The 20748-nt window shown below is 42.9% G+C and overlaps 1 protein-coding gene across 2 annotated transcripts in view; it reads right to left on the bottom strand.

Moving 5' to 3' along the window:
• The window catches only part of LOC141078926 (aldehyde dehydrogenase, mitochondrial), a 43340-nt gene extending 23950 nt beyond the window's left edge, over window positions 1-19390 (bottom strand). Inside the window, exons 1-2 of one of the 2 annotated variants that reach the window (XM_073565274.1) lie at window positions 19250-19390; window positions 4854-4958 (exon numbers count right to left, since the gene is read on the bottom strand). Coding sequence is in view for 1 of the 2 variants with exons in the window: in XM_073565257.1 (XP_073421358.1) it covers window positions 4854-4958; window positions 18411-18539 (234 nt within the window). In the remaining variant the exon portion in view is untranslated. Of the gene's footprint in view, window positions 1-4853; window positions 4959-18410; window positions 18752-19249 lie in introns of those variants that run through there. The other variant, XM_073565257.1, reaches the window with a different exon arrangement.
• Window positions 19391-20748: the final 1358 nt, after the last annotated feature.

Genomic DNA, 20748 nt, shown 5'->3' with positions numbered 1-20748 from the left:
TGTGAGACCATTGGGGCTTCCATGCTGGATCGATGGGGAATTGAAATCGCAAGGACTGTAATTTTTGCTATATGATAGTAGTTGGACGTGTTGAATGAAAAACCCTGCATGTGTCAGTCATTTCAGAATGGAAACTTTTCCTACCTTGTTAAATTGTCAAATACTTTGCTTGACTAAGGAATTTTGTACTTATCAGCCCAGCACCGTTCTGCGATCAATTGATTATTTTTAAGCCCTACACTAGATAAGTTTATCAGGATCTTTAAAGAAAGGCATCTCAAAAGAAATCATGATTTCCCCCCCCCCCCCAAAAAAAAAATGCTGTGTTTTTTAGCCTCCATGCATTTTTGTATGACCAAACAACTCAACCTTTGTTTCATCAGTCCACAGGACCTTCTTCCAAAATGTAACTGGCTTGTCCAAATGTGCTTTTGCATACCTCAGGCGACTCGGTTTGTGGCGTGCCTGCAGAAACGGCTTCTTTCGCAACACTCTCCCATACAGCTTATCCTTGTGCGCTGTATTGTTGACCGATGCACAGTGACACCATCTGCAGCAAGATGATGCTGCAGGTCTTTGGAGGTGGTCTGTGGATTGTCCTTGACTGTTCTCACCATTCTTCTTCTCTGCCTTTCTGATATTTTTCTTGGCCTGCCACTTCTGGGCTTAACAAGAACTGTACCTGTGTTCTTCCATTTCCTTACTATGTTCCTCACAGTGGAAACTGACAGGTATTAAATCTGAGACAACTTTTTGTATCCTTCCCCTGCAAAGCTATGTTGAATAATCTTTGTTTTCAGATCATTTGAGAGTTGTTTTGGAGGAGCCCATGATGCCACTCTTCATAGGAGAATCAAATAGGAGGACTACTTGCAAGTGGCCACCTTAAATACCTTTTCTCATGATTTGATACACCTGGCTATGAAGTTCAAAGCTCAATGAGGTTACAAAACCAATTTAGTGCTTCAGGAAGTCAGTAAAAAGTAGTTAGGAGTGTTCAAATCAAGAAAATGATAAGGGTGCCCATACTTTTGCACCGGTCAAATTTTGTTTAAATGCAGATTGCACATTTTCTGTTAGTACAATAAACCTCATTTGAATCCAGAAATATAACTGAGTCCATCAGTTATTAGATATATGAAACTGAAATAGCTGTTGCAAAAACCAAAATTGTTATAAAGAAAAAAGGTTAACATTAATAGGGGTGCCCAAACTTTAACATATGACTGTACACTAGGGTGACCGGATCTCATATGGGGGGGAAAAATGTCGGAATTTTGTCCGTCTGGACCCCACAAAACGATTCCCCTTTCCAGATATTGAGATAGCCAAAATTTGAGCTCGATCAAACGACGTTAACCCGTGCCGCTCGTTGCTCAAAGTTTGAAAAAATCCAAATAGAGGTTTTTTAAGATTTAGGTATTTTGCATAGTCTGTTAGACTATAAAGAATGTGACAACAACATTGCAGAAATAGCCCTGCCCAAATTTTCAAACCATTTGTGGTATTTGAATGCAGAGTTGGTGGGATTATCGTTTTTTGATCCCACCATTACAGACAATGAAAAGTTGCTAATGGCTAATAAATTGCTCAGTAGCACAGATGAACCATCAGAGCACGCTAACCTACATGAGTTGATAATTTTACATAGTTATCTAATCTATTCTATAGCTTTTGTTAAAGTAGTTTTTGAAACGTCAGAATATAATGCTCGGCATTTGCTTACAACTTGCAGGACATATTGCTTTTGTTCTTCATCTTTTGTCAGAAGGTCGCTAAAGTCGGTAACTTCCTACCTCTTTTAAATTTTTCTTTCCTAATTTTTGGCTTTACAACCCTAGCGTGCTCTGATGGTTCATCTGTGCTACTGAGCAATTTATTAGCCATTAACAACTTTTCATTGTCTGTAATGGTGGGATCAAAAAACGATAATCCCACCAACTCTGCATTCAAATACCACAAATGGTTCGAGAATTTGGTCAGGGCTATTTCTGCAATGTTGTTGTCACATTCTTTATAGTCTAACAGACTATGCAAAATACCTAAATCTTAAAAAACCTCAATTTGGATTTTTTCAAACTTTGAGCGACGAGCGGCACGGGTTAACGTCGTTTGATCAAGCTCAAATTTTGGCTATCTCAATATCTGGAAAGGGGAATCGTTTTGTGGGGTCCAGACGGACAAAATTCCGACCGATTTTTTGCAGTCACCCTACTGTACACAGTAACATCCTGATGAAGTTGAGAGACTCGGGATACCTATCTGCACATGCAGCATATACAGATTGGGAGGAATAGGGCTAAGCAACAGCACATGTGAAAAAGATTTGGGTATACTAATAGATCACAGACTGAACATGAGTCAATAGGGTGTGACGCAGCAGCAAAAAAGGCAAATACAGTTCTGGGATGTATTAACAGAAGCATACAGTCTAGATCACATGAAGTCATTATTGCCCTCTACTTCTCTTTGGTCAGACCTAATCTGGAATACGGTGTCCAGTTTTGGGCGCCACATTTAAAAAAAAAAAAAAAAAAGCATAAACAAACTGGAGCAAATTCAGAGAGGAGCTCCCAGAATGGTGACCGGTCTGCAAACCATGTCCAATGAAGAAATGTTACAGGATTTGGGAATGTTTAGCTTGCAAAAAGACTGAGAGGAGACTTAATAGCTGTCTACAAATACAGTGCCTTGCGAAAGTATTTGGCTCCCTGGAACTTTTCAACCTTTTCCCCACATATCATGCTTCAAATAAAGATACCAAATGTCAATTTTTGGTGAAGAATCAACAAGTGGGCCACAATTGTGACGTTGAACAAAATTTATTGGTTATTTTAAATTTTTGTGGAAAGTCAAAAACTGAGGCGTGCAATATTATTCGGCCCCTTTAACTTAATACTTTGTTGCGTCACCTTTTACTATGATTCCAGCTGCAAGTCGCATGGGGTACGTCTCTATCAGTTTTATACATCAAGAGACTGAAATTCTTGCCCATTCTTCCTTGGCCAACAGCTCGAGCTCAGTGAGGTTTGATGGGAGATCGTTTGTGAACAGCAGTTTTCAGCTCTTTCCACAGATTCTCGATTGGATTCAGGTCTGGACTTTGACTTTTCCATTCTAACACCTGGATAAATTTATTTGTGAACCATTCCACTGTAGATTTTGCTGTATGTCATCCTGGACAAGATGGTGGGAGAGAAGTGCTCATCCCTCTTCCCTGTGTTTGCCGGGACCTTGCCTCACATTAAGTCGTAAATCATGCAGCTGAGACACGAAGAAATAAATCTCCGAGCACGCCAAAATACTCGGGAGATCACCCGAGCATGCTCGGGGAGACCCAAGCCACAATGCTACTCGCCCATCACTAGCAGTGACCCACAAAGTTCAAACATAAAAGTCTCTTTAATGTGTTATCTTCACACAGAAAAGATTCCAATCCACACAAATGCATATAACCTCAGTGAATATTAATAGTGTTCAGTTCACACCAGTTCATAGCACTTCATAGTACACAGCATCCTTTAGATTGCAGTCACTACACACGCTAGTCCTCCTCTGACTAGTTCCTGTGGGTGTCGTACACGGCTTGTATCACAGTCTCTTCTCACGGCCGTACACAGTCCAGGTTATCCTCTGGATCGCAGCCGGCCACCATATCCACCTGTTTTGCAATCGTTACAAGCCAGTCCTCTTTCGGGCATAGAATATCCACCTCCGGTTCACCTCCAGGAATAGGACTGTCCACATCCGAGACAGTTACTGTGGACGACTTGCATCACTGTGTACGCTGTGAGTGCCAGACCTATTGGCTTCGCTCTGTCCTGTGCTCTGCACAACAACAAGCACCAACTCACTCTGGCCCTGACCCTGACACACCCGAGACTCACTCAGAACTCCTCACACCTCTCTAACTCTCACAGTAGCTTAGTGCTGTCCGATTTTCAGGATGGTTTAATAAGAGAAGCTTAAGAAACCACCTGGACTCAAGATACAAAAATGATAAAAACTGTACCAAATTACACTGTTCAGAAAAAAATAGGACAGCTGGAGGAGTCCTTGCAATAAGGCCACAGGCACACGTAGAGTATTTGACCTCAGTATCTATAAGCCAAAACCAGGAGTGGGTGATAGATACAGAAGTGGTGACGTGTTTCTATTCCACTTATCCTCTGATTGTTCCTCTCCTGGTTTTGGTTTACAAATACTGAGGTAAAAAAAAAAAAAAAAAAAAAACACCTCGAATACTTAACGTGTACGCATAGAATGCAGACGTGGACAGCAAATGCCCAAACATAGGACTGTAGACCTGGAATGGGAAATCCTCACATAAACTGAAGGGTTATCCAGGAAGTTGTGTAGATGACATTTTAGTGGCGGTGGAGTGTTTATTTTTATCATCTGCCAGTGATGGAGAATGGGGGAACCGACATAATTGAACGTTGGTTGGCGAGTCACAAGAAAATTTGGTTGGTTCAGTTAACATTTGCCTTACGACAAGACATTAATCCAACAATTGCTGGTATGTAGTGAAGCGATGACTGCAGGGACTGATTCCTGTAATTTTAGGCACCAAACAGCTCTGTGTCGCCTTCTAGCAGTAAAAGTAGTAGGAGTAGCAGCAGATTTATCATGAAAACCTGATAACGTACAGTCTAAAGTACACTGGCATGCCCAGAGGTACTGGCAGCACTCCGGGATATTAAAATATATTACAAAGGAGAAGAAAAAGTTACTAAATGCCTCATTTCCATAAGGTGGATATTTATTTACTGCTTTTGCAATACCAATTAGATTTCTTTCTAGAAAAAAATAAAAATTATCTGCCATTTTAACAATACACATTAACAAGTTACCTTATCTGCCTCTGCAACGTGACAGATGACCTCTCCAGTGGAAGGGTTGATTGTAGGGAATGTCTTCTTGCTGGCGGCATTTTGAAACTCATTGTTTATGAAGAGCTGAAAAGAGAAATCTTAATATTTTACAAGTCCGCCAAATCTGATATTTAATATTAAACGGCATTCATGTGTTTAATGAGCAATAATGCTATATCCCCGACACACTGGAAACAGTGGAGAAACAGGGTCATACAGTGTCAAACGTCAAACCATAGACAATTTATAAACTTATTCACAGTTTATGAGGAGGTATATTACATCAGTAAAAGTTGAAGCTTATCGTTGAATATTAGTTTTTAACCAAGTCAAATTTTTCAAGTCTGACATGTGTCACCTTATGCGGCAATAACTCTGGAATGTTCAAACGTATCCCAGTGATTTTGAAAACAATTGTTCGTGATACATAAAGTACAATGTAAGGTAAATTTAGGTCGATATGTTTTGCGTTTATTTATACAAAAAGACATTTGACATATTAAAGAAAAAGAGCAATTTGCAAACTTTGAATGTTTATACCATTAATCCAGATAGTCAAACCACACAAAATATATCAGCACCATTTATAAAATGCCTTTTAATCTGTGAGGATGTTAAAAAGGCTTAAATAATAATAATCTTTATTTTTATATAGCGCTAACATATTCCACAGCGCTTTACAGTTTGCACACATCACTGTCCCGATGGGGCTCACAATCAAAATTTAAAACATTTAAAAGCCTTTTTCCAAGGAAATTTACAAAAAAAATAGAAAATTTTTAGTGACCTATTGGGGGGGGGGGGGGCATTTATTGGAAAAAGCCCAAAAGTGATCCCATTCTGAAAACCGCACCAGTCAACATATCCAGAACCACAGTCAGGTGGTGTACTAATCCTTGGAGGTGCTTTCCAGCAATTAATGGGGCAGCACTGTGGCTCAGTGGTTAGCACTGCAGTCTTGCAGCACTGGGGTCCTGGGTTCGAATCCCACTAAGGACAACATCTGCAAGGAGTTTGTATGTTCTCCCCGTGTTTGCGTCGGTTTCCTCCCACATTCCAAAGACATACTGATAGGGAATTTGGATTGTGAAGCCCCATCGGGGACAGTGATGATAATGTGTGCAAACTGTAAACGGAATGTGTTATTTAAAAAAATAAAGATTAAAAATAAAGATTAATGCACAGTGCAATTACGGGACGGAAAAAAACATATTTACCACTAAAAAAGCTGCTAACATCTGAATAGGCCCATTTTGATTAAAAAAAAAAAAAAAAAACAGCATGTGATATTATTGCGTATATTGTATAGAAAACAACTGACATGTTTCTGGTGTGTAGCCACCCTTAATCATATTCTCAGGTCAGAAGAAGGAAAAAAAAAAAAAAAAAAAAGGGATTGATGGTTGCTATGGGGTTAAATTTTAAATAGCTAAAGACACAATATTCATCTGAGTAGATTTTCTAAAAGGTATTCACACTCGGCTTGCGAGACCACCATCACAATACTCCAGGCTTATGATATTGATTATCTCTACTGTAATGTGTCGTCACTCATTTCTTTTGGTGTCCGACAATTACCATCCCCAATCAGCTGTTTTTAGCTCTTGCATTGTCTAAGGGTACTTGTACACGATCTGGAGTTACCGAGGGTTGGACGCTGCTTACTTATGCAGCGTCAAACCCACAGCGGCCATATGTTACAGCATAGTGGATGGGATTTCAAGAAATCCCATGCCCACTAGGTAACCACAGATGCCCAAGGATCACCCACAAAGACTGGCATGAGGCATGTCAGTTTCTCCTGCGGAGACACTAGTCTTGGCAACAGAAATCTCACCCGTACAGTGTATTGAACACTGTGAATCCGCATAGTTCAGTGAACACATGCGGATTTACCTGCGTTCAATAGACGGCAGCGGTTTGGAAGCAGTTAACATGCGCTGCTTCCAAAGCGCTGCTACTTCTGGATCATATGCATCTGGCCTAATAGTCGAATTGTAGTCCTCGGCAACTAGACAGTGAATGGATCTGTGCAGTTCCGGCTCTAGTCACCTGTTGTCAGCTTCTGTGGCAGCTGGATGTAAACTGTGATCAGAGGGGGTGCCAAGTGTCATACCCCCCACCTATCTTATACAGATTACCTATTTGAAGATTAGATAATCGAAGTCATGAGCCCGGACAATGCCTTTAATATCCTCACACTTTGTATATTGCAATAAGAAAATTATCAGAAGCACAATGAAAACCCTGCAGACTGTCAAATATTTGACACATTTTTCAATTTTCTATTGATCTCTTGTATGTGATGGAGCTCGACATTTCCCCAAAGTGTTTGTTTTCAGTAGGCCCAAAGCTTTGTTCCTCTAGATCTCGGCCTCATTCCCTAACAAACACAAGTTCTGAGGATAAATAGTACTTTCATGGATTCGAAAGTCCGACCCTGCTTACCCGACAGCCCTAACTTAAAGAGGTCTACACCTTCACACTCCAAACCTGAAAACTGTCAGGAAGGAAGAGAAGGTCATAGCCTCACACACACTCGCCTGCGCTGGGGTGCCCACCCTCAGACTTTTCACCCATTGTGTTATCTACTGCTCACCAGCAATCACTTTGCGAGTTCCCTGATCACTCTGTGCTCGGTGCACCCATGGCATGCCCAAACATTTAGGCTGTGTACTCACGTAAGCGTTTTTTTTTTTTGCGTTTTTACCGGCAAAAACGCTTAAAAAAAACACTTACAAGAAGCATCCCATTCATTTTAATGAATGCCACACTTTGTGCATATTGATGCGTTTTATTTCCCACGAAAAAGATGCAGCATGCTCATTAATTTTGCGGAAAAATCCGCATTTCTAACTATATTCTATGAGCAGGAGGATGCTCCTGTAAAAAGCGCATAAAAAAAAGCGCAAAAAAAACGCGTGTTTTTCCTGGGAAGGAGTCTGTTTTTTTTCTGCATACTTGGGTACATAGCCTTAAGCGCATTTTCTCACCCACTTGTTTTCCATCCATATCCACCCTTCTTAGGGTCTAAAATGCCATGTTGCCACGATGAACTTCCAGTGTGTTTTTATGTTGTTTGTTTTTTGCTGAATCAAAAATGCAGCGTCTTACAGTTCTGTCAACATGGGATGAATGGGATTATAGAAATCTCATGACCACTAGGCTTCTTTTTAATGCTGCGCAGACGGACCTGCGGTGCATTTTTCAAGTCTGCAGCATGCCAACTTCTCTTGCGGGTACGCTGAGTTTTTTTTTTTTTTTTTAGAGGAATTTCTCCATAGCCTTGCTTTAAGTGGTGTGCAAATTACACAAGTAAAAATGCACAAGTGGCAGAAACACATTAAAACTGCACCTTAGTATGCCAATAAAGTTGTCAAAGAAAAAAAAAAAAAAAAAAAACCAGGAAGTATTAAAAACAAAGCAGCTTTATTTTAAGCATGACACACCAAACAGACAAAAAAATCATGTCAGAAACAGGATAAAATGTTTGGCCACGACAAGGGTGCACCAAGTGCCTGTGCGTGGTTTGAACAGTCACTTGGAGTGGACAGAGTCCCTTCATAAGGAGCCTGTCACCAGGTTTCCCCCATATAAAGTAGGGTCAGCATACTTCAGCCCTCTATTACAGCATTCTAATATGCTGTATATATGTCCACAATCCGCTCTGCAAAAAAAAAAAAAAAAAAAAGGGCTTTTATTGTACCCACAGACAGCACTGAGCAGCTCAATGGGTGTCTCCGATCTTGATCCAGGGCCTCCTGTCTTCATATTAACATCGTCCTCCTTTCCCGCTTCATACGGATGACGCCTCCTCTGTCCTTCACAGTGTCCCCCATTGTGTTCCTGTACAGCTGAACTGCCCTCCACAGAGTAAAGTACCATAGTGGACATGCGGAGAAAGGCCAAGGCGCGCCAATGACCCGCAGATAAAGTTGGTGCATGCACACTACAGTGAATGTGCTGCTCTGTTTGGGTATAAAAACAGGTCCCTTTAAATAAGAGAATTCATAGGTAAAAGTAGATTGAACATTCCTGAAGTTTGGAGATGAAAAGCAGATTAGAGACAAGTTTTTCTGCTACTGGTTCAAATGCTGTTTTACTAGCTTAGTTATACAAACTTGTCTGAGTAACAACAGGAGTGGTGTGCGGGAGTACAGCATGCCCAATGTGTAGTGAGCAGTAACCGTTACACCCTCCCGCATCGCTCAATGTGTAGTGAGCAGTGACCGTTACACCCTCCCGCATCGCTCAATGTGTAGTGAGCAGTAACCGTTACACCCTCCCGCATCGCTCAATGTGTAGTGAGCAGTAACCGTTACACCCTCCCGCATCGCTCAATGTGTAGTGAGCAGTAACCGTTACACCCTCCCGCATCGCTCAATGTGTAGTGAGCAGTAACCGTTACACCCTCCCGCATCGCTCAATGTGTAGTGAGCAGTGACCGTTACACCCTCCCGCATCGCTCAATGTGTAGTGAGCAGTGACCGTTACACCCTCCTGCATCGCTCAATGTGTAGTGAGCAGTAACCGTTACACCCTCCTGCATCGCTCAATGTGTAGTGAGCAGTAACCGTTACACCCTCCTGCATCGCTCAATGTGTAGTGAGCGGTGACCGTTACACCCTCCTGCATCGCTCAATGTGTAGTGAGCAGTAACCGTTACACCCTCCTGCATCGCTCAATGTGTAGTGAGCAGTAACCGTTACACCCTCCTGCATCGCTCAATGTGTAGTGAGCAGTAACCGTTACACCCTCCTGCATCGCTCAATGTGTAGTGAGCGGTGAGCGTTACACCCTCCTGCATCGCTCAATGTGTAGTGAGCAGTAACCGTTACACCCTCCTGCATCGCTCAATGTGTAGTGAGCAGTAACCGTTACACCCTCCTGCATCGCTCAATGTGTAGTGAGCGGTGACCGTTACACCCTCCTGCATCGCTCAATGTGTAGTGAGCAGTAACCGTTACACCCTCCTGCATCGCTCAATGTGCAGTGAGCGGTGACCGTTACACCCTCCTGCATCGCTCAATGTGTAGTGAGCAGTAACCGTTACACCCTCCTGCATCGCTCAATGTGTAGTGAGCAGTAACCGTTACACCCTCCTGCATCGCTCAATGTGTAGTGAGCGGTGACCGTTACACCCTCCTGCATCGGCATGATGGCTGGAAGGCAGCGGCTGCAGGGAGAATAGACCTGCGTTTTCTTACTGTAATCGTATTTCCAATTAGAATACTGCACCTTTAAAACAGTAGTTGCCTGCAGATTTCTATTGTGGCTATAGGTAATATAATTTTCTCTCTTTGCCGACAGGTTTCCTTGATCAGTAAGGCGGGGTGTAACATGAATCATAAATTCAAATGAACTTCAATAAATGTATTAGTTTAAAGGTGTGCATATTTTGGTTCTTTACGTTTTTTTCCATCCTAAAAGATCTCAGTTTATTTTTATATTGAAGTGTACAGAATACGAGTGACAAAGATAAAACAAGTTTTAAAATGATTCTTCTTGGTAGGATTTGGTTTTTACATGACAAAACAAAACACAGGCATTTTAACAGGGATATGCAGGCTGTGTAGATCTATTGTACCTTTCAGCTGAAATACCGGGAGACATCAGGTAATTGTTGCATTTGTACCATACCTTTATTGAGCCACCCTCGTTGTGCGGCAAATATTAGAATTTCATAAACAAGTAATCTGAGGGCAGCATTGCCTAAGGCAACACTGACATCGGAGGAAGGGGGTGCGGAGGAGCGTGAAAATAAATTATTGCGCCATATACCACAGTAAGTATGTGTACCTCTAAGGCATTGGAGAAACAGACGCAACACTAAGAAAATATATTAAACCTGAAAGATCCCTTTAATGTGAACACGGGAAAATAAAGGCAGTCACAAGTCTCTGGCGCTGCTCATCTGCTAGGGAAACAAAAGTAAATGGCCTGATAACTCACACGTGATAGTCAGTGGGTGCTGATGAAACTACTAAGAACTGCGGACTAAAATCAAAGGTCTTTTGTGACTTCTGCCTACAGCCAGTCCAAAGCTCCAGTAAGAGCAGTAGTATTCATAGGATATTTAGCCAACAGTCAATGGAAAATGGAGTACAACTTCACCCCTCAAATTAGTTACATGCGCATACAAATTTAGGAGAAAAAAGGGAGCAAACGAATCCAAGTAGTATAAAAATATCAAAATCCTTGATTAAATGCGAGCACAGACAATATACATAAATAACCAGCAAAGTTGCAGATGACAAATAGACACCAATATTAAGAAGGCAGGTTGGGGTAAAAAAAAAAAAAAAAAAAAGAAAGAAAAAAAAATGACTGCACCTGTATACAACATTAGCCAGGATAGTTTGTAAAATATATAATAATAATAAATAATAATAAGCTGACACAAGGGCTGTTAAAATGCCAAATAATTGCTGGACAAAATATCCTCAGGGCAACCAGCCGATGTGTAATCAGGCAATAGGGCTAATGACGGCAAGCAGAATCCATAACATTCATCATAAGTTACATCATGTGACAGTCATATGGAAAAAGCTTACCAGGTGGTGCACAGTTACCCCCAGCCGTGGAACAAACTTTTTCTTTTTTTTTTTTTCACCCCCACCTGCCTTCTTAATATTGGTGTCCATTTGTCATCTGCAACTTTGCTGGTTATTTATGTATATTGTCTGTGCCCGCATTTAATAAAGGATTTTGATATTTTCATACTACTTGGATTCGTTTGCTCCCTTTTTTCTCCTAAATTTGTATGTTTATGGAGCGGAACATAATATTATTTTGGCGGCTTATTTCCAAGGATTGCCGCATTGTGTTTTGTTGAAAGTATCGGGCTCATGTTTATTTCTAGTTACATGCGCATGTAGCTTTTTCAAAGACAAGTCCTGCAATAACTTTACGTGGCCAGTCTGTTCCTGTGTTAGAGAAATCAGCGTTTGAATTGATATGGAAATGAGGGCTGAAGAGCTACTGTAGTTCTTAAGCCTCTGTCACTCCAGCTCTATTTCCAGTCTAGCACCACATGCTCCTGCTTAACTGACAAGTAATTTGCAAGACCCCTTTGCCCAAAGTGACATAGTATAGAGGATGTCAGTCAAGCAGGAGATGGTACTGGGCGAGAAATAGAGCTGGTGTGACAGAGGCTTAAGATCTACAGCCTCATTTACATGTCAATTTAAACACCGATTTCCCAGTAATAGAAGAAATGACAGACCATGTAAAGGTATTGCTGGAACTGTCTTTGAAAAACCTAAATGCTCATATAGTTTGGGGTGTGAAATTATGCTGTCAGATTCCCTTTAAGAGGGCTATAAACAGATAGCTGTTGGGACAATTGATCATTCATCCAACAGATATAATATGGGTCAAAAGATTGGACACACACCTGTTTATGCAATGGTTGTCCTTATGCTCATTGTGCACATTGTAGACTCAAACTATAGGCAGCAAAACCAGTAAGGATCACATGTGTAATTAACACGTGTGAGACAAACCTGAGTGTATGATAACCCACCTTAGATTACTCAAGCTACCCCATTTTTCTATGTTGACAGCTTTACACACCCTGGACATTCACTCAAGCAGCTTCATGTGGTAGTGATCTGGAATGTCTACTTAATGAACAGGCCCAGTCAAGAGTTCATTTGTGGAATCGTTGGCATTCAGAATGTGTTTGCAATCAGGAGTGTTTTGCAGACGAAATATTGGTACACAGTGCCATACAATGCTGAGCCATATACCACAACTGTTGTAAGCCAGAATATGGCAACAACCACTCAACTTAATAAAGAGAAATGGTCATCACTACAAGACATCAAGGCTAGTCAAGCTGGAAAATTCCTTGAATCTTGAAGATCTCAAGTGCAAGTCATATAAACCATCAATAGCTATGATGAAACTGGCTCACATGATGACCACCCCAGAAAACAAAACAAAGAATTACCTCTACTGCAGAGGATAAGTTCAACAGATTTACCAGCCTATTAAACTGTACAGTTGTGGCCAAAAGTATTGACACCCCTGCAATTCTGTCAGATAATACTCAGTTTCTTCCTGAAAATGATTGCAAACACAAATTCTTTGGTATTATTATCTTCATTTAATTTATCTTAAATGAAAAAACACAAAAGAGAATGAAGCAAAAAGCAAAACATTGATCATTTCACACAAAACTCCAAAAATGGGCCAGACAAAAGTATTGGCACCCTCAGCCTAATACTTGGTTGCACAACCTTTAGCCAAAATAACTGCGACCAACTGCTTCCGGTAACCATCAATGAGTTTCTTACAATGCTCTGCTGGAATTTTAGACCATTCTTCTTTGGCAAACTGCTCCAGGTCCCTGATATTTGAAGGGTGCCTTCTCCAAACTGCCATTTTTAGATCTCTCCACAGGTGTTCTATGGGATTCAGGTCTGGACTAATTGCTGGCCACCTTAGAAGTCTCCAGTGCTTTCTCTCAAACCATTTTCTAGTGGTTTTTGAAGTGTGTTTTGGGTCATTGTCGTGCTGGAAGACCCATGACCTCTGAGGGAGACCCAGTTTTCTCACACTGGGCCCTACATTATGCTGCAAAATTTGTTGGTAGTCTTCAGACTTCATAATGCCATGTACACGGTCAAGCACTCCAGTGCCAGAGGCAGCAAAGCAACCCCAAAACATCAGGGAACCTCCGCCATGTTTGACTGTAGGGACCGTGTTCTTTTCTTTGAATGCCTCTTTTTTTCTCCTGTAAACTCTATGTTGATGCCTTTGCCCAAAAAGCTCTACTTTTGTCTCATCTGACCAGAGAACATTCTTCCAAAACGTTTTAGGCTTTTTCAGGTAAGTTTTGGCAAACTCCAGCCTAGGTTTTTTATGTCTCGGGGTAAGAAGTGGGGTCTTCCTGGGTCTCCTACCATACAGTCCCTTTTCATTCAGACGCCGACGGATAGTACGGGTTGACACTGTTGTACCCTCGGACTGCAGGGCAGCTTGAACTTGTTTGGATGTTAGTCGAGGTTCTTTATCCAACATCCGCACAATCTTGCATTGAAATCTCTTGTCAATTTTTCTTTTCCGTCCACATCTAGGGAGGTTAGCCACAGTGCCATGGGCTTTAAACTTCTTGATGACACTGCGCATGGTAGACACAGGAACATTCAGGTCTTTGGAGATAGACTTGTAGCCTTGAGATTGCTCATGCTTCCTCACAATTTGGTTTCTCAAGTCCTCAGACAGTTCTTTGGTCTTCTTTCTTTTCTCCATGCTCAATGTGGTACACACAAGGACACAGGACAGAGGTTGAGTCAACTTTAATCCATGTCAACTGGCTGCAAGTGTGATTTAGTTATTGCCAACACCTGTTCGGTGCCACAGGTAAGTTACAGGTGCTGTTAATTACACAAATTAGATAAGCATCACATGATTTTTCGAACAGTGCCAATACTTTTGTCCACCCTCTTTTTTATGTTTGGTGTGGAATTATATCCAATTTGGCTTTAGGAGAATTCTTTTTGTGCTTTTTCATTTAAGACAAATTAAATGAAGATAATAATACCAAAGAATTTGTGTTTGCAATCAATTTCAGGAAGAAACTGAGTATTATCTGACAGAATTGCAGGGGTGTCAATACTTTTGGCCACAACTGTACATTGACAATACCTCTGATAACACCATAAGTACACAGATGTTGAGATGTGTCTGCTACTTTACATCTAGTGCTCAGCTAAAAGCAAGACTTTATGGGCAAATTGCTGCAAAAAAGTCACTACTGAGCTCTGCAAACAAGAGACTTTTTTGAGACAATACAATAACTGGATATTGGATCAGCAGAAATATGTACTTTGGTCTGAAGAGTCAAAATATGAAGAAAAAAGAAAAAAAACACGTCTTTGCAAAAACGTGAGCAGATAGTTTTGTGCCCACCATGAAGCATGTAGGGGGAGGTGTAATGGTGTGAGAGTTGTTTGCTGCTGAAACTTGTTGATTTATTCCAAATTCAAGGCATCTCTTACTCAGCATGGCTACCACAGCATTCTGCAACAACGTGCATTCAGTGGGATCATTATTGGTGCTGCAACAGGACAATAACTCCCTACCCTATAAAAAAAACAACAAAAAAAACCCCTCCAGGTTATGTGACCAAGGAGAGGAATGGAGTGCTGCATCAGATGACAGGACTCCACAGTCACCTGACAGTTTAGATGGTTTGGAATGAGTTGAACACAGAGTGAAGGAAAGGCAGCCGACATGCTCAGCAAGTTATTCAAGGCTGTCAGAAAGCTACTCCAGGGACTGCCTGATGAGGCTGCTTGCAGTCCAGGGGGTGTAAAATTGGCAGAGTAAAAAGGGGGTACTTCCAGGAATCTAAGGATTAACACATTCTGGTTTGTTTTACACGTTTCTTTACCCTTTGATTCCATATGTATGTCTTCACAATTTTGCTGCCTTCAGTCTGAATCTACAATGTGTGCATTACAATACATTCAGGAAAAACCATTGCATTAACAGGTGCTTTTGATCAATAAATGTATGTCTCCCAACTCAAACATTTTCAGCACTTTGAGCGTTTGCATTGTCTGTCGACGATGTACATTGGAAAGATGCCACTTTCTAGGCAGAGTGACGAGATCCTTATCAGTAAAGGAAGATCATACGGCCATTAAAATCAACTGACAACTTGCAACTTTTATTGAATTGCACCAATCATTCAGCACTCGCCCGTTCCTTAAAGAACACGTGTTCACATTCTATTACATGGCAGTTTTGGTTTTGTCTTTAGTGTCTGAAAAATCAGAAAAAGACCGATTGTTTAACCCCTTCACCCAAAGTGACCTATTGTTTTAACCCCTTCACCCCGAGACGGTTTTCATCATCACGTTCAGGCCAAATTTTACAATTCTGACTAGTGTCACTTTATGTAGTACCAACTCTGGAACGCTTCAACGGATCCCACCGATTCTGAGACGGAGATTGTTTTCTCGTGACATATTGCATTTCATGATAGTGGTAAAAATTTCTTTCCTACAACTTGCTAAATTTTCATTTATTTAATTTTTCCCCCACAATAATGTTTTTTTAGCCCCAAATTTTGCATTTTACAAGGGTAACAGGAGAAAATGGACCCCACAATTTGTTATGCAATTTCTCTTGAAAACGCCAATACACCATATGTGGGGTGGAAAACACCGTTTTGGTGCACGGCAGGGCTCGGAAAGAGAGGGGTAACGTTTTGGAATGCAAACTTTAATGGAATGGTCTAAGGGTGTCATGTCACATTTGGAGAGCCCCTGATGAGCCTAAAAAGTGGAAACCCCAAACAAGTAACCCCATTTTGGAAACTAGATTCCTCAAGGAATTTATCTAGATCTGTGGTGGTGTGTGGCTCTTTGACCTTTCCTGGAGCCTGCGCTCTGCCGTACTTTGCTCAGCCCTCAACAGGGAAGAAACGTACGCCTGCGCAGAAGCGCGATGCCAAGGAGACTGTGTGGCTGATGCAGGGTTGCGTCGTCCACATGAAGCAAGCAGGACGACAGCATCACATGAAGATGGGAGGCGCCAGACCAGTACCTAAGACACCCCTTGGACCGCCCCACAGGTGAGTATAATTAAAAGTTATTTTTCTTCTCTTACAGGTCAGGTTGTGGGCAGATATACTGCATTATAGAATGCTGTATATCAGCCCCAAAAGGTGGTGGGCCTTCACATCGGCCACCTGGTGACAGGTTCGCTTTAAACCCTGGACCCCAGAGCTGCAAGGCTGCAGTGCTAACCACTGAACCACCATGCGGCCCGACAGCGAGTCTCTGTACTGACACCCCCAGTTGTCAACATACGGTAAGTAAATGTCCAGGAACAACAGAAGAAAAGCAATATTCTCCAAAATGGTTTTATGGTGGGAATGTAAATATTTACTAATATTTACTAGGGTGTATGCACACGTTCAAGAATTGGCAGCGGCACATGTCCACTGCATCCAAAGTGCTGCTGTCTATTGAACACAGGTGAATAAGCATCACAGAACCAGTGGTTAGCACTGCAGACTTGCAGTACTGGGGGTCCTGGGTTCAAATCCCACCAAGGACAACATATGCAAGGAGTTTGTATGTTCTTCCCGTGTTTGTGTGGGTTTCCTATAGGTTCTACGGTTTCCTCCCACATTCCAAAGACATACTGATAGGGAATTTAGATTGTGAGCCCCATACGATAATGTGTGTAGAGCGCTGTGGAAGTAATGGCGCTATATAAATGAGTAAAATAAATAACAGTACGGATTCACTGCGTCCTATACACTGTATGGGTGAAACTTATCTTGCGGAGGCTTGTGTCTCCACAAGATAAATAGACAGTCTGCATGTCCGTCTTCGCAGTCGTCTGTGGACGCATAGTGGGCATGGGATTTCTTGATATTCCATCCACTATGCTGTAACATCTGGACGCTGTGAGTTGGAAGATGCACAAGTACGCAGTATCCAACCACCAGCATTTACTGACCGTCTGCACATACTCTAATAGGAAATAAACTCACTAAATATTAGTCATTCTTCCATTGCACATCTCCACAGTGTAGATGGAGGCTTAGATGTGGCTGCTACTCCGGCTCGGCCCATCACTCCCACTGTGTAAGGCCTGTTTCACACTTCCGTTTTTTCAAATCCGTCAAAATCCGTTGTTTTCCGTAAAAAAACGGATCCGCCATTTTTTGCAGGATCCGTTTTTTTTGTCTCATAGACTTCCATTACGGTTACCGCGGATCCGTCAAAAAAACGGATCCGTTTTTAAAAAAACGGATCCGTTTGCATCAGTTTCCGTCAAAAAAACGGAAACGGATCCGTTTGGCGGACACAAAAACGGAAGTGTGAAACAGGCCTAATACTTCTGATCACTGTAAGGGTATGTGCACACGTAAGCGTTTTTTCGCGTTTTTACCAAATAAAACGTTTAAAAGCAGCATCCCATTCATTTTAATGAATTCTGCACTTTTTGTGCATATTGATGCGTTCTTTTCCGCGAAAAAAACCACATCGTGGTAAAAAACGCAGCATGTTCATTAATTTCGCAGAAAAATCCGCATTTCTAGCTATATTCTATGAGAATGGGGACGCTCTGGAAAAAAAATGCATAAAAACGCGTGTTTTCTGGGAAGGAGTCCGGTTTACAGCCCGGAATTTTCTGCATACGTGTGCACATAGCCTAATGGCTGATCTCACCCGCCATCATTACAACATTCCTATCAAAAATTATTTCAAAGCTGCAAAGAGTGTAAAACATCTGACACTGCAACCGATCAACCCGGTGCTAGCAAGTAATACCAGAGGCGCGGGGCTGGGTGGATACACTGCAGCCTCCACAACCAGGAAGTCGGAGGGAAATCGCAGGACTGAGGCCGAGATCTGCAGCAGATCACACTGCACAGAGAACTAAAGGGGAGATCGGTAGAACGATCAACTCTAGCCCGACATCGCAGCGATTTCAGGCTCAGCCCGTACATTTATCACAGACTTCCATTGTAGCCAATGCACAGCACAATCATGGGGTGATTACCTGGTTATAGTGGACGTCGGGCTTAGGGTTGGGGGCAGGAATGGCTGCAGCAGAAAACCTGCCGATCTGGACGCCCAGGGGCACCTGTGATGCCCTGGAGCAGACCTTCCCCAGCACAGCTCGGAACATGGTGCCGCCGATCGATGCCTCCTCGTACAAACACAGAGCAGCTGCAGTCCGGTCACCAGGGGGGAAACTTCTGCAAACTCGGAGTCGCGCAGACCACGCCCTCCTGTCACGGAGAGCAGGAGCTCAGGATTCTGACCAATCGGCGCGAAGATTAGACATGAGCCCCACCAATGGGAAGAAGCAAGAGATGAACTTCCCCGCAGCTGGGCTTACAGGAGGGTCAGTGCGTGCAGTGGAGGAATGCGGTGTTTATATGCTGGTGGTCTGCGGTCTGTCACCCAGTCACTGAGCGAGGGAGAGCTCCTGCTCCTCAGCCTGTAGGGGCCCGTGCTCCAAAGGGTTAAATGAGTTTGGCCTATTGGTGCAGACACGCTGATAGTGATGCCCCACATATCTAATGCCGGTCACTCCAGCCCGGCCCAAACGGGTTCTGGGCATCAGAGTGGGCAGTCAATTTTAACAATTTGCATAACTATTGAAGGGTTAAATGACTTTGGGCCACTGATCTCACACCGCCATCACATGGAGAGTGATTCCCAGCATAAAAGTAAGGTCTCTCCAGCCCGGCCCCAATGGGGTCTGGGCACCAAAATTGCCATCAGACACAGCAGCCGCAAATGTACACTAACCTGCAGCTTTCCCCACTATCATCAAGTTAACCCCTTTACGACCTTTGAGGTATCCATACGCCCAGGATGGCTGCTACTTACCGACCTTAGATGTATGGAGACAGCCAGGAAATTTTGCGCACAAAGAGGTGATGCATGCGTGATCACCGCCGGTCAGTGCAGGAGTAGCGCCCACACCAGGCACTTTAACCCCTAAATACTACTGCTAGCGATCACAGTATTTAGCAGGCATGCAGAGGGAGGAAGTCCCCCTGTGTACTCCGACCAACGCCCCCGCGACGTCATCGTGGTTAGTCTAATCGTTGCCATGGTGACCTGATGTTGTCATGATGACATCTGCGTCACCAGGCAATAGCAAGTTAGTTAGATCATGCACAGTGCATGATCTAACTATTGTGTCTGCACAATTCTGACAGTTCTAACGCAATAAAGCCATGCAGTGCTCGTGCATTGTAATGCATTAGAACTGCGATCAGACTGCAGAAAGTAAAAAAAAAAATAAAGTAATAAAAAAATTGTAAAACAATTTTTTAAATCACAAAATAATAATTGAAAAATAAAATCAGTCCACAAAAAAAACAAGTCCCAAATCAGGTCCATCATCTGTCAATGAAAATATTGGGGGTTTTCACTTTCATGGTACTGGTAGTGTGGGGAAGGTGACTTGACGGACAGACGTGACTGGTGTAAGGAGGGGATGGTTTGTGCACAAGATACGGAGATTGACAGGATAGAAGGGTGACAGCTAGGAAAGGTAGATAGGAGAGTGCAGTACCGAGAAATGACCACAAGATGGCAGGGGGGAGTAGTTCAGGACTTAACAGCAGCTGAGGGCTTGAGAAATGCTTAGTCATGGGGGGTGGTGATAGGAACCCAGGAGGGGAAGTCCCCATGAGAGAGGGGATAAATAGAACAGGATAGGGTTCCAGGCAGGTTAGTCACGGGAGGAGCTCGGCAGAAGATGGAGAACAGCGAAGAGCTCGGCGAAGGGACTGACAGGAAAGAGAAAGTCAGGGGGGTGGCCCTGACCCGACGGATCGCAGGACAGACGAGGCCCCGGGGGTACCGATTGGACGACAACCTCGGGCAGGTGAAGCGCTGGCGGTAGATTGGTCTAGGACAGCCCCAGTGCAAGATCTGCGAGGGACATTACTTCGACTGGAGCAAAGGTGCAGGTACCGGGCCTGGAGGTAGAGAACTGTAAAGAGGCTGCGGTGCGTTGTTCTGGTCGTCAGGAGGACGACGAATAAATCCGGAACTGTTACAACTGTAATCTGTCTCCGCCTCGTACTTGCATCGCCTGGTGTCTGTGTCATCCGAACAGGGTAAGCAGCGGTCCACCCCCTAATCCCGACCCCCACCACATTTGGCATAGTCGGCAGGATCGCCGCCGCTAACACGACATCTTCCGTGGCAGGCCTGCGTCTGAAGAATCCAAAAGAACTTGGACTGCTCCCCTGTGGATTACAAATACCTGTGGATTACAAATACCTGTCGATTACAAGACAGCTCACCTGGGGATTATAAATTGTAGACTTTTTTCCGGATCATCACTGTCATCAGAGGATCCTGGGCGGCAC

The sequence above is a fragment of the Dendrobates tinctorius genome, unplaced genomic scaffold (genome assembly GCF_039654945.1).
Source record: "Dendrobates tinctorius isolate UK_male_01 unplaced genomic scaffold, ASM3965494v1 ptg000003l, whole genome shotgun sequence".
NCBI classification, from domain to species: domain Eukaryota; kingdom Metazoa; phylum Chordata; class Amphibia; order Anura; family Dendrobatidae; genus Dendrobates; species Dendrobates tinctorius.
This window is presented reverse-complemented; position numbering and strand designations above follow the sequence as displayed.